Here is a 14,525-nt window from a genome sequence, read left to right as displayed (position 1 = left end):
ATTGGAGTATATGGGTTAGCTAATAATTTTCAACCACATGCAGCAGGCCAATGTGAACTTGGAATCTGCATTGATTTAACACATTCTAATAATGAACAGGTAATTCACATAGGTTAAGAAATAGCAGACAACATGGCCCTGAGCGTAAGAATTTTTTGGCTTAAAGATTGAAATTTCGAATCCATCCAAATATTAAGTTTTTAATCTTCAATTATTAACAGACAACTTGCCCAACTTTTCCAGGATTCAAAGTCTTTGGATTGGATTGTTTTTTTCTTATTGATATAATGGCCAAGTGAAGAACTGTATCTTCTTGTATCATTTGAAACAGGCCCCATTCATGGTTATATTCTTCCACCAGAATGTGAAATTCTATCACTCTTTTTCAAGGCCAAAGCTAGCTATGAGATGTCCAAAAAATAAGGGATGACGCAAGCTTACATCAGCAAGTGTTAATAAGAGTTCAAGAAAGTTTTATGTCATCCAGGAGTTGCCACATCGTCCAAAGAAAAAAAAAGTATGATTGTCATCAATTTGACAGACTCAGGTTTTGTCTATGAGTGGATGAGAGTCGCCCACCTGTCGAAGCCCTATGCGATTTGAGAATATCTCCTATGTAATTAGCTAATGAGAAGCGCGATAGGAATTGTAATACACTTACCCACTTGCAGATTTGTAATCATTATCCTAAAATCTTCTACTATAAATTGAGGGCTTCCCCTCTTTTTTTCAAGATTCTGATAAAAAAACTCGCATCCTGATTATAACATTTTATTCTCAAAACATAAATAACCTACAAGAAAAAGACTGACTTGATATTCTCTTTGAATAATCAGTCATTTATACCTCTGCTCGTTGTTCGCTATACGCGACCTCTTGTAACCTCATATATATATAAAAGAACAGTAGACGTAAAATTCGCTTTAAACATCCGAATCACTTTAAAAATCATTTTCTACTCACTTTATTACATTTTTCATTCATATATAATTTCTAAATTAGCTTAATACTTTATACATACGAATTATTGATGTCAAAATTAAATACCAACACTATCAAAGAGAGATGGATGGGTGGAAAATATGCATTGTTTTTTGACTATGTTAGGCGAAACATAAGCGCCCTGTCACTTCAAAGATCTTTTACGAAAATCCTCCGTGGTTGACTGGTTGTGGTGGACTGGTGGTAGAGCCTCCCGAGTTACAGCCATATGTTTTCATAAAGGACCACTGGCAAAAAGTTTTCTCTCTTCACCACAAAATATTAATAATTATTTATCATTTATCAGCCTGGATAATGCAAACAAGAATTCGAATAACAAAAAAGTGTAGTCGTAATTGCAGTACCCATCTCACTATTTTGAGGATAATATCACAAGCTAAATCTTTTAAAGACAAACACGGCATGAGCATTTCGATGGCGATTGGAGCTGAAACTATACGTTGTAGATTATATTCGTATATTTCTTCACGTGGCGAACTGATTCAGCTTTAATTAATAACCCTTAATGTAAAAAAAAGGCATGAAGCATCTGCATATTTTGCACTTTGGTCAAACTCTCTTGTAGGAAAAAAAAAAATAAAAAAAAAAAACTGAAACTGTAACTCTAAAAGATCAAGTCGGCTGGATAGCTTGAAAAGGGTAGTGGGCATAATGATTTTTTTGGATCAAAGAAAAGCGTGGATTGAAATTTCGTTCAAGTCCATCCAAAAAGCTTTCTTATCTTCAATAATGAACATGATAATAACAACCACATGCTTTGACTTTTGAATGGCTGAGAGTTTATCTTTACATCAAAACTGAAATGATCTCGGATTCATAAACTGTACTGAAATGTTTAGCCGAAAGCCCTTTTCACTTCAGAGATTCTACATGACAATGGTTTATTCTATAATTTTTTTTTAATTTTTATCCAGGATGTTCGGATTAGTTTATAAACACCTTAATTAGTTTTTAAAGTCCTAAAATTAACGACTAAGTAAGCCTTCCATGACTATCATTTATTAGTAGTTCAGAGAATTTGAACTTAAGAATTTTTTAATAATACATTCAAGAGTTTTAAACAAACAGTCAAATTATCTAGAGGTTATTTCTTAATTATATTTACTGTCAACACTAATGATTGATATGTCCTGCGTTTTTTTTCCAGATAAGAATAAAGTTGGCGTTGAAATTAAACAGTTTCCATAATTTGAAGATTAGTGTGCGGATTCCTTTCATATGGAATTTTGATTGAGACCCTCAAATAATTAGCGATGAAAATTAATTTGACTTTAATTAGTCTTTGGAGTTCTGAAGTTAACGATCAAATAAACCTCTTATGACTATCCCTTAATAATAGTCGTGAAAATTTGAATTAAAAAACTCTTGAATAATACACTCAAGAGTCTTAAACGAACCGTCAAACTATTTAGAGATTATTTTTTAATTATATTTACTGTCAACACTAATGATTGATAGGTCCTGTATTTTTTTTCCAGATAAGAATAAAGTTGGCGTTGAAATTAAACAGTCTCCATAATTTGAAGATTAGTGTGCGGATTCCTTTCGTATGGGATTTCGATTGAGACCCTCAAATAATTAGCGATGGAAATCAATTCGACTTTATTCGCAATTTGACAAGGCCACTATCAGCCATCAAAACTCAAAGGCTTAAGCCCATTTATCGGACTGGGCTAACCAGAGTCAACCCAATCCAAATAAAGATCAAGCCAAGAAGGCAGGCTCCTTCCAAAATGGCCCAAAATCTGTTCAAAGATATTATCTCCTCCAAGAAACTTCTAAAACGTTTCTTTTGCCCGAAAAACAAAGTAGGTTCATGCACTCATCTGTGTCCACCCATCATGAACAATGAACGGTTATCAAACGTGCAAGTCCATTAACCCCTTAGCCCTCGAAACACCGGATAATCCCTTGGCGAATTTCAACTTGCCGTTCGCAAGTTGCAACTTCAAGGAAGCCCTCACACCCGGCAAAATAAGAAAACAGTTTTGTCGTTTGTTCCACGTCATCAAAAATACCGTGTGCTAGGAACCCCTCGAATCCAACAAAACCATTGGTTGCCGCCACCACTTTTTGATCTTTCAATTCATATAAAATCTTCTCAAACTCGAAGAGAGCGATGCAAAATAACAGTAGAGCTGCAAAGATGTGCAGGTCAACAGATTTTCAGGGTTCTTACTTCAACGATCAAGATCGTCTAAAAGTTAAATCTTTCTTTGTTAGGTTATCGAATTTGCATGGGAAGGAGCAGTTACCTGAATCTCTCACTCTCGATTATCTCCCACGCATCAACGAAACCGCTCTCGAAATATCGGGTAAAAGCGTCCGACCCGATTCTCCGGCGTTCGTCACTCTCCATCGGAATGTAACTGCGAAAACGAGCAGCGGAGAGGCTATTTACGGGAGCAGAGAACGGGTTGTGGCAAGTGAGGGAGTTACATTCGAGGTTTATTTGAGAGAAGAGAAGGTCTTGAAGGGAATTTTTAGAAAAGATGATGAAGAAGAATGGAAACTAGAGTGTAAAAGCGCGCTGGAGAGGAAGATAAATTCGGTGGATCATGACGTGGCGGTGGCGGTGGCTGATGTCTGCGTGGGGCTTGAAGGAAACGTGGTGTTGATTGAGAGGGTGGAGATGGTGGTGAAGAGGAAGAGGAATGGAAGAAGGTGCGGTAAGGGGTTGGAGTTGGCGGAGATACCGGAGGAAAGAGGGGTTGATATTGATGGGTATGTATCAGACGGGTGTCGTTGTTGTTGTTCTTGTGGAGAGGAAGAGAGTGAATCGGACGGTGGAGATTTAGAGGAAATGAATATTGAAGGAGTAAGCTGGGCCGTTGATGTTGGAATATGGGTCATGTGCTTGGGGGTCGGCTACTTGGTTTCTAAAGCTTCTGTTAAGAGCTTAAGACGCACACGAATTTTCTGAAGAGTTGCAACTTTTTTTTTTTTTTTTTTTTAATTAATTTTTTATAAGAAGACTAATTATTTTTTGTAGAGAGATTAATAAATTCCATTGACAGATTCAATCCTAATGTTGTTATTTTGATGAATTTTTTTTATGTTATGGTCAATATACCAAGAATACCCGGCCTAGGGCGGCCCGGCCCAGGAATATACAACACCCAGGCCCGTGCCTGGAAATTCAGGCCCGGGGTATATCCGGGCTGGGCCTTGGTTTTGGCATGAAAGTCCAAACCTGGGTATATTATAAAATTACGAAAATCCTCTAAAACATAAAATTACATAAAACCTCCTTGTAAAATAAAAGTTTCAAAAAGCCCCCAAATATTAAAGCTAAATATCATACATAAGGATATAAATAAAAAATTAAAGATAGATATCTGTCACAATTACGATAAATTTTTATACCTAAATCAATAGTTGATATTTTTCTATAATTCATGCTAATTTCCAAGATTTAAATTAGAAAATAATTACTTAAAAAATCTTTCAATTTGACTTTTTATTAATTGGCTTAGCAGGTAAAGACCCTTGATCCAATTTATTTTTATTTTTACCCTTTTCACTCTAGTAGCTAGGAAGTCATTTTAATGCTCGAATTACTAGATCTCAGATAAATCCAGCGCTAAAGTAAAACTTTTATTTTCCATCTCTTATTTTTTTTAAAACTAAAATAACTCTTATATACATTTACTATTTCTTTTCAGAAAACAGTATATTTTATTTTTGAATTTTGTTAATAATTAAATTTGATATTTAATTGTTAGCACAAATCTAAAGAATAGTTTAAAAAAAAAATTCTGTACTGGAGTCATGTGGACTCTAAATTAGAGTTGTCAGAGCGGAAGCACAAAAGTTACCTAGGAGTAAAAACGGAACAAAAGTAGATAAACTTTTTATCTAATAAACTAAAAATAATCATATTTTATCATATCAAAAATAAAATAAAATAAATCTTTTAAATAGTTTTCTCTTAAATTAGGGATACGGAAAAGTTAGAGAGTTAATGACTTTTTCCTATCCAAACAATAGATTAATAACACTTTTCCATATACAGAATTTTAAAATAACATTTTATTACCTAAATTTATATTCTGATGACAAACAGAGAGCAAACTCGGTCTAGACTGTTAGGACTTTTAAAAATGGGAGGCCGATGAGTATTTTAGTAGTGAAATATTAAATTTTGGTAGTTAGGATTGATTGCAATTTGATTTGAGAAGGACAGTTGTAAAAACCCTAATCGCTCGATTGCTGACAATTGACAAAGTCGGTCGGAGCAAGGTTTGAGAGATTTTGATGAATGATGAACGGAGAAGAGAATGGTGGTAGTGTGAGGTCATAATGATATCAGAATCAGAAATATAATATAAATTTAGATAATTAACTGATATTTTAAAAATTTGTAGGAAAAAATATCGTTACTCAAAGTTAGACTATGAAATCTAAACGGCAAACCAAGAAGAATACGATATTGCTATTTGTATTAGCAAGATTGGGAAAAATCACAAGCTCAAAAATAGATATCTACATACTATTCAAGTAAAAACTTTATCATAAAGGAAGCACAGGCACTGCATAAAAATTACGATATTCCTTTAATTTAAAAGTTTATATAGTAAATATGATAAATGGGTCCCAAGACTCCGAGCCGTACCGGATGATACTTCTACTATCCACGTGTTACCATCCCGATCACCTAACAACATCGAACCACGTCAGCACCGTCCTCCCCCAAACAAAAACAAAAACAAAAACAAAACACACCCAGTCCATTCTCTCTTTGTTTTCGTTTCTTATGGCGGTCAACGGATCAAAAACACTACAAATCACCGTCTTTTGAATCTATATACCTGAAACTCTTGAGGACTAGTACTTGAAGTGTTTGAGGTGGTTTTTTGGTAATTTTTTTCAGTATGGGGAGGATGGGATTGGGAAGCCATCGTAATCAGAATCAGAGAACCTACTCTGCCAATTCAAGTGACTATAAGCTTCTAGAAGAAGTTGGTTATGGAGCCAGTGCAACAGTTTATAGAGCGATCTATTTGCCGTCCAATGAAGTTGTTGCTGTTAAGTGCTTGGATCTCGATCGCTGTAACAGTAATCTGGTTAGTTGCTTTTTTCTGGTTTTGTTGTTTGCTTTATTTATTTATTTATGTATTCGAAATCTGAATTTAATTAGATTATTCGATTTGTTGTTGGTTGGTTGAGTGTTTGGTTGATTTGATATCTGTGAAGTTGATACAGTGAGCGTTACTATTGAAGAGTTGTCAAATTTCGTTTCCTCGATTGGACCAATTTGAATATTCATGTATTTTAATAATTTATTGATTTGAGTGTGGATTTATTCGAGGTTAAAGTTTGATTGCTGCATTTTTGTGGATGCATATTTGTTAATGCTGTGAGTGTTGTGGATTTCGGATTCTTATTTGAGTGATTATTGATGAAAGGAATAAAGTTTTGATGATCAATGGATTGAGTTGTTCTACATGTGCTTTCAAAATGCTTATGTTCTGGCTCTAAAAACTGATATTGAAGTATTTATAAGCTTCATGAATCTCAAAATCAAAGATGGACTGTTGCAAACTCTTTATAACAGTGCAAGGAAATGGGCATGATATTGGTCAGGGGCATGAATGATAAACTAGCCATATAATATATGTTTAATAACTGTGGCTTGACCCACCAGAGAGAACTATTTTTGAGAAACAAGAGATTTGGTTGAGTGAATTGAGATCTGAGGCATTTGAGCTTGAGACTTTTAACTCCGATAACATGTTAAATAACCTTTTGAAGCAAAAGTTCTAAGTTATCAGGTAAGGGTCGAACAATAATCTTAAATCTAACGTCTTTCAGGTGCAATTAAAGTAAGGATTTAAGGTGAAGCTGTGTAAAGGCATATTGGCCTTAAATACATGCACTTTATGCAGCTTTTTAACGTTTTTCCTATTGTTTGCGGTATCATTGTTTGTCTCCTACACTATGGTTCTCATAATTAATTTAGCTGATGGATTATGTTCTTTTGCAGGATGACATACGCCGGGAGGCTCAAACAATGAGTTTGATTGATCATCCAAATGTGATAAGGGCGTATTGTTCATTTGTTGTTGACAGTAACCTTTGGGTGGTCATGCCGTTCATGGCAGAGGGTTCATGCTTGCACCTCATGAAGATAGCATACCAAGACGGATTTGAAGAGGCTGCAATTGGTTCTATTCTGAAAGAAACTCTCAAGGCTTTGGATTACCTTCATCGACAGGGACATATTCATCGGGATGTCAAGGTTTGCTAATCATGAAATTCTTTCAATATTTCCAAAGATGGGTTTATTCAATTGTCTGTGTATTCAATTCTATGTGTGAAAATCTCTCAAACTTTGTTTGATTTAATTGTCTACGCAGGCTGGAAACATACTACTTGATACTAATGGGGTGGTAAAGCTTGCTGATTTTGGTGTTTCAGCTTGCATGTTTGATGCTGGTGATAGACGACGTTCAAGAAATACTTTTGTAGGGACTCCATGCTGGTAAGTCATATGTTAGATGACCATATTTTTATTGGTATTGACTGTTGCTGTATGTCATACCAAATTCCTGTTTATTCTGTTTTCTTCTGCTTTGCAGGATGGCACCGGAAGTGTTGCAGCCTGGAAGTGGATATAATTCTAAGTGAGTATTATATCATGTAAAAAGTTTAAGCTAAAGTTGAGAACCTGGAGGTTTTTTAAATATAATTTTTTTGCAAGCTGAAGCCACTCTGCATGTCAGTTTTTTGAGCATCTTCAGTTCATACTGATGAACATACTCTGTATCCTTGGTTGTTCTTTGTCTTGTTGAGGGGCGAGGAAGGGTTTGGGGTTTGAAATGGTGGGTGGTCGTGGCAAAAGAATTTATTTTTGTTTACCATCCTAAAATTTGCTCTTGTCCGCATATCACAGTTATTGGTAATTGTATTTATGTTCCTCGAAATACCCAAAGTTTTCCTTATATTTGCAGCGGCAGCTTAATTAGTTAAATTGTTCTCATGGTAATCTGAACGCCATAAGTGTAAGGTCATTTACAATTGTGGCGGATTGGATTGATTTTGGTTGGGTTTAAATCAAGTTGATGATGTAATTGGCACTAAAACATGTTTAAATGATGTAGATCACGTCTATGTGGATGCATCTTTGTTGTAATCTTTTTAAAGATAACTCTTAATCTCATTGAGCTAAAATTTGGGACTCAAGCAATCTCCTGTGTACCAATTTAAGTTTTTATCTTAAGTAGAAGAATGCGATAGTTGTTGAATTCTTACATGCATGGTAAATTCAAGTTTCTGCATCTTTAAAGAAAATTAACTGTATTGTATTTTGGAAAATAGTATGTTGGTCCATTTCTAAGTTTCGAATGTGATTCTTTTGCAGGGCTGATATTTGGTCATTTGGTATAACAGCATTGGAGTTGGCCCATGGTCATGCACCTTTCTCTAAGTATCCTCCAATGAAGGTATTAACAACCACCACATGGATCTAACTGGAATGTATACACACTGCTAAAAAAAAAAAGAAGAAAAAAGGAAAAACTATAATGTACACACAGAGAACACGATCCTGGGAGTGCTTCATATGGGAAGATGTGTCATTGAAATATCTGATATAGGTGTTTTTCTTCCTTTTAATAGGTTCTGCTGATGACCATTCAGAATGCTCCTCCTGGTCTTGATTATGATCGCGACAAGAAATTCTCCAAGGTACTGCTTTTCTTTCTGGCTAGACTATAGACAGAAATGCAATTCTCTATTGTGTATGTGTGCTGTAAGGTTTTACAAGGACTTCAACTGTAATTGCTATGTTGTGATGTGGTATCCATCGAGAATAATTTTCTAATTAGAGGATTTCCAGTTGTGATCAGTCTTTTAAAGAAATGGTTGCTATGTGCCTGGTGAAAGATCAAGCAAAGAGGCCAACTGCAGAGAAGCTATTAAAACACTCCTTTTTCAAGCATGCAAAGCCTCCAGAACTTTCTGTGAAGAAATTATTCGCTGACTTGCCACCTCTATGGAATCGTGTGAAAGCACTTCAGGTTGGCGATCATACTGCTGCACTATATCTTGGGCTTCTTGATTTCATTTGTCCTAAATGTTTTTGTTGGATTTGCTATGATATTGCAGCTTAAAGATGCCGCACAGCTAGCTCTGAAGAAAATGCCTTCAGCAGAACAAGAAGCTATATCACAGGTAAGAAACAGATTCGGTCATTATGTTTGACTTAAAATTGGTTGGACTTATATTGTATATTTTTTGCTGTTTATGGCTTTTGGATTTTCTGGAATTCATACTTTATTGTTTCAGAATTCAGTTCCTGAAGCTCCTAATATCTTTTATGTTTACATTTAACTTCGCTTGATTGGCAGTTTCCATTTTGAGGTTCTGTACCACTCTTGGCTGATTTTCTTTCTCTTGCTTATGAATTTACCTTGTCCTTTTTTTTTATTCTTGAGAACCCCAAAGAAAGATGCAGTGACTGCCAATTGGCATATAAATACCTTCCATCAGAACATTTAATTAAAAGAGATACCATATTCTGTTTTAGACTTTTAATAGAGTTTCTTCAACGTAAACAATAACTTGAATAAGATGACCTTTATGTATCAGAGTATAGCGTTCCCCTGTGGTATTATATAAGCAGAGTGGGTATCATTGTTCATGGCTTTCTGTTCTTGTTCTCCCTGAAATATGAATGTATATGATGTTAGCTACGTGGATTGATGCAAGTACCTGTCTTTCTCTACTGACATGATTCTTGTCTTCACCCCAGAGTGAGTACCAGAGAGGAGTCAGTGCCTGGAACTTCGATATTGAAGATTTGAAAGCTCAAGCATCACTAGTAAGTCGTAAATTTTAGTATTTTTCTATTTCTTTGAGGTATTTTAAATTAATGCTGCATTTTGTGAAATGATTCCCCTTCTGATTATTTCAATAGTGAATTCATACCAGCTTATTAAATCTTTTAGGTACGAGATGATGATGATATGCCAGAGGTCAGGGATGAAGATGAAAACATGAAATCATATGTTGGTGATAAGGTCTTAAGATATTTTCTGTTGTTTGCTCATATCAATTAGGATTATATTTCTTATTTGAGCATTTGAAGTTTGATCCTTAAGAAGATTAAGCTTATAAATGTCTTGTTCATTTTTCGCAGGTTGCAACTGATTTCCAATTTAGTTTTGGGAAATCAAATTCTGCTGCTGAAGTTTCGCAGACTGAAAACAGAGGACAAAATGATCAGTTACGACTGTCTGAGAGCTTGAATAAGAAAGGCAAGAGCCCTGAAATTCAAGAGAAGATTGTTTTTAAGAAAAATGGATCAAGCACTGAGGCAATGGCTTCAACCTCAGAAAAAGACTCAATACTGACCAAGGCTAAATCAGTTAAAAGTCGTCAATCTCAGAGTGGGCCTCTCATGCCTGGTGTTGTGCTTACTCATTCATCATCAGAAAGGGGGCGTAACTCTGATAGGTTCGTCGTATTTCATTAATAAGTTTCTCTGATACATTTATTATCTCCATTGTGTATCTATGAAATGATGTCAAAAGGTATTTAGTGACATATTGCTTTATTTTCTCAAACTGCTCCTCACTTAGTGGCCTCTCAGTGATGAAAAAGTAGCGGTACATGTTGTGAATTGGATTGATTTTTATAAAATATGAGAAGCAAGTGGTATTCTCTTTACTTAACAAAAAAAAAAAAAAAAGGTATTCTCTTAATACCATTACAATGTTTCCACAGCCTGCTTTGCAATACCAGTAATTTCTACTCTAAGCTGATTTTGTGCCCAAGCAGCAGATACAGGAGTTTATGCCCATAAGTTGTTGCCACAACTTTAGGGGCCAAGTCACAGCACATTTGATGGGTTTAGGAAGCAGTGTGAATTTGAGCTTTGTTTAGCGTTTCTGTAATGATAATCCCGAAGGGCTAGTTCTGATGTCAACTTCTTAGGTGGGTGAATATTTGTTTCAGCTCGTAACATAGGCGAGATTTTTGGTTGAGGTGTTGACCCTTAGCCATGGAGCGTGCAGACTTTTTAATTTTGGTTATAAAAAATTCATTCGGGGGCATTATATGGTCGGAGACATAAATGTGTGAGGTCTTTTATTATAGAGAATTTTGATTGTGATTAAGAGGTGGCAAGGGGGTATTTTTTTTATTTTTTTGGAATGAGACCAATTATTTTTGCCCCCCTGATACGGAAATTTGGCACTAGAATGGAAGTACTTCATGAATTATTATATTATTTTGTTGCAAGTGTTGAAAAATTTCTCTATGGTGTATGAAATATGATTAATGATTAAATGTTAAAACCACAAACAGGAAATATGTTTGTTTGGTAATTTACTATATGAAGAAAGATAATAGCATGTCTTTGGTTTTGTATGCTCTTACACTTGAAATTGTCTGGCTTACGGTTTCTTAAATATTAGGTGTGAAAATGATATTCAACCACTGACTGAGAAAGCTAGCCAACTTCGAAGACCACCAAGCTTTAGTGGTCCTTTGATGCTTCCAAACCGAGCTTCAGCAAACAGTTTATCTGCTCCCATAAAATCTTCAGGAGGTGACTGAAGTTATTAAAAGCATTTGAGATTATTATCATTGTTTTATTTCATGTTTTGTTATTGTCATCATCATTCTTGTCAATGCTGCTATTACATTTACTAGCATCAGAATTATATTGAATATTTCTCCTCTAATAGGATATAGAGATTCTATGGATGACAAGTCAAAGCCTAATTTGGTGCAAATTAAAGGGCGATTCTCGGTAACCTCTGAAAATTTAGATCTTGTAAAGGTGAGGCTCTATTCTTATGTTATGATTGTTCTGTTATGTGACTGTCACTAACTAAGAAATGTTCCTTAGGATATTCCATTAAGTACAGTTCCACGTCGATCACAGGTTGGTGACCAATCTTTGCTTTAAGTTTCGAGCTACTATGTCATACTTCTTATTTGATGTTCTGACCCTGTGTTTTTCAGGGCTCACCTCTGAGGAAATCTGCCAGCGTTGGTGATTGGATGTTTGAACCCAAACCATTGGTGTGTACAGTGCTTCTTGTATCTATGTGGCTTGTTTATATTCTTCAGTTTTATGTGTTATTCACTATCAAGTTGCGAAATGCATGGATTGAGTTACTATAATGGTAATTTATTAGTTGAAGGATTTAGTTGACCTTTAATTAAATTATGTTCTTTTTTATGTTTTTCCAGCCAACTTGTCAATCCTCTAAGGAGTTGAGCAACAGTAATGTGCCAGCATCACTTCTCGTGCCTCATCTTCAGAATCTTTTTCAGCAGACATCACTTCAGCAGGTGATGGAAGAATGACAAACAGTGATATACCATTGATATGTTTGATAATTATCCTCTAGTTTTGTTTGCCTTCAAGTACTCAAATTCTGAAATAAAATTTCCCATTTCTTTAATGCCAGGATCTTATCATGAATTTATTGAATAACTTGCAACTAGCTGAGGCTGTCGATGGTAAGTAAATAAAATCGTCTTTGTTTGATACTTGCTATGATTGTACTAGGAGATATGGTATTGAAACAGGACTCCTTTCTTGGTTCAGCTTCTCAAAATGGAAAGTTGCCTCCACTGCCTCGCTGTGCAGAGAACAATGGAAGTGTAAGTACATGTTATCTACTATTCTGTATTTTTGGTTATTTTGTAAGTTTTGAGTTTATGACTTTGTAGTGGAATGGTCTCTTGCATGATGCTTAACTATTTATCTTTAAACGCAAATGCAAATTCATGGTTTATTCGCTATAAATTGCATAATGCCTGTGGTCAATCATTGTCTTGGATCAAAAAAATTTGTGGAGTGGTGCGTTATTAATTCTTAGAATTCATCACTTGTAATGTTGTTGTAGACTTATTGCATTCCTTTCATATATTTTAACCGATTGTAACTCACCATTTAATAAGGAATCTCTTTTTCTTTGTACCAAAATCTGGTTTAGTTTCTCTGCTTAGAAATATGTTATGTAGTAGCTTAATGTAATAATGAAATTGCTGCTCTTTGATGATTAACCCATTTTTAAGCTTGTCTAACACCCGTTGTGTTGATGTTTCATGATTAACTGCAAGTACATGTTTTTCCTCTCCTCTGATATTTTGTTTCAGCAGGTTGAGACAGCAGCCTCGGAGAGGGAATGTTTGCTGCTTAACAAGATCTCAGAGCTACATTCAAGGTCGGCCTTTTCAAATCTGAATTAATTCTGATGACCGTATCTTTTTCCACGTAAGGAAATTATTTGACACCCTTTTTTTTCTCTCTTATCTAATATTTTGCAGGATGGTCAATTTAGCGGATGAACTAACTTCTGAAAAGTTGAGATTCAATCAAGTGAGTTACCTTTTAGGATTTTTTGAACTTGATAATAATATTTTCTCTTTAATATATGATTTAGAGTTTTATTAGGATCTCTGAACTATGTTTTTACTAGTTGCTTCCTGTGCCTGTTTTAAGATATATGATAATTTATTTTTCACCTGTTAGGGAGAGTGAAAGAAGCAGCACCAAGTAGGCATATAGAATTTAATTATTTAAGCTTGTATCCTGCCATTGAAGGTTTGATTATTATTTACAGTTGCAACAGCAGCTGCATGCCATATCAGGTCAGGAAGAAAATGGAGATGGAAGGGAAGGTGTTGCCTGAAAGAGCCAAAGTTACCAATTACTGTAGAGTAAAGTCACTCCTGTACATTCGGGCAATAACTGTAAATCATGCAGATAAGTAGTATTTTCTTGATATTCTTTATCTATGCTTTTCGGCCATTGATGATGGAGGAAGAAGATAGTGAAAAGCAGAAATCGTTGGCTTTGGATACCCATCCGCAACAGTATTATATACATATTTCTTTAAAGGTCCGTGCCACCTTGATGATAAATAAGCATATAATCATGGCTGCTACGCCTGGAAGTCAGTCATTTCTTTCTATTTATTTAATTCAAGCTAGAAGGAGGTCCTTCCTGTTTTGTGTTAAAGTTGTAAACCCTAATTAGTCTTTTTTTCTTTCCAGAGGTAGCTGGAAATGAGGAAGAAGATAGTTTGCAGATGTTGGTTTATGCCCAATAGAGCTTTAAATTTATATGTTCATTAATCAACATACATTATTTTATATCAATAGTGAACATAGTGCGTGTATAGCTTGGCCCAATGATTTTTGCCTTTCAATTTTAATTTTGAACAATTTTTTCAAAGATAAATTATACGTCAGAAGTTAAAGTTATTGTAAATTGTTATACTAAATTATAAGAAATAATTTATATTTGCGAAATGATACTATTTTATAAAGGAAATTAAAGCCCATTAGAGTTTTAGAAGTGGGCCTGTTCAGTAATGTTAATACGAAGCCGTAGGTCACGAGTTTGAGCCCTTTCGGAACCATTTTCAATTTAATTATTAACTATAAGTTTTGTGGTAAGATGGTAAGACGCTCCATCTTTAGTTATCTTTATGATTTCAAGTTTCTACTTTCATATAATGGTTATTTATTATATTTGTAATTTGACTGATCTATTA

At 34.9% G+C, this 14,525-nt stretch overlaps 2 protein-coding genes across 5 annotated transcripts; both read left to right on the top strand.

The window, feature by feature from the left end:
* Positions 1-2,950: 2,950 nt before the first annotated feature.
* LOC116124086 lies at positions 2,951-3,925 on the top strand. The gene has a single exon (XM_031409796.1). The coding sequence runs from the start codon at positions 3,122-3,124 to the stop codon at positions 3,923-3,925; it is 804 nt and encodes a 267-aa protein (XP_031265656.1). The 5' UTR covers positions 2,951-3,121.
* Positions 3,926-5,700: 1,775 nt separating this feature from the next.
* LOC116124085 (serine/threonine-protein kinase BLUS1-like) lies at positions 5,701-14,160 on the top strand. 4 transcript variants are annotated; one of them, XR_004127158.1, is made up of 22 exons: positions 5,702-6,068; positions 6,989-7,243; positions 7,362-7,486; positions 7,584-7,628; positions 8,366-8,447; positions 8,623-8,691; positions 8,853-9,023; positions 9,112-9,177; positions 9,758-9,826; positions 9,954-10,025; positions 10,145-10,461; positions 11,424-11,557; positions 11,697-11,791; positions 11,861-11,896; positions 11,977-12,036; positions 12,208-12,309; positions 12,429-12,480; positions 12,569-12,624; positions 13,123-13,190; positions 13,294-13,345; positions 13,590-13,867; positions 14,023-14,160. XR_004127158.1 is itself a non-coding variant. In XM_031409794.1 (21 exons), exons 1-21 carry the CDS (start codon positions 5,877-5,879, stop codon positions 13,656-13,658), a joined length of 2,184 nt encoding a protein of 727 aa, XP_031265654.1. In that variant the 5' UTR covers positions 5,702-5,876; the 3' UTR covers positions 13,659-14,160. The 4 variants fall into 4 exon arrangements, 3 of the variants coding, with proteins under 3 accessions (XP_031265655.1, XP_031265654.1, XP_031265652.1); XM_031409794.1 differs by having other exon boundaries at positions 13,126-13,190; positions 13,590-14,160; XM_031409792.1 differs by having other exon boundaries at positions 13,590-14,160.
* The last annotated feature ends 365 nt before the right edge of the window (positions 14,161-14,525 follow it).

This window comes from Pistacia vera, unplaced genomic scaffold (genome assembly GCF_008641045.1).
Source record: "Pistacia vera cultivar Batoury unplaced genomic scaffold, PisVer_v2 Contig1472, whole genome shotgun sequence".
Lineage (NCBI taxonomy): Eukaryota > Viridiplantae > Streptophyta > Magnoliopsida > Sapindales > Anacardiaceae > Pistacia > Pistacia vera.
This window is presented reverse-complemented; position numbering and strand designations above follow the sequence as displayed.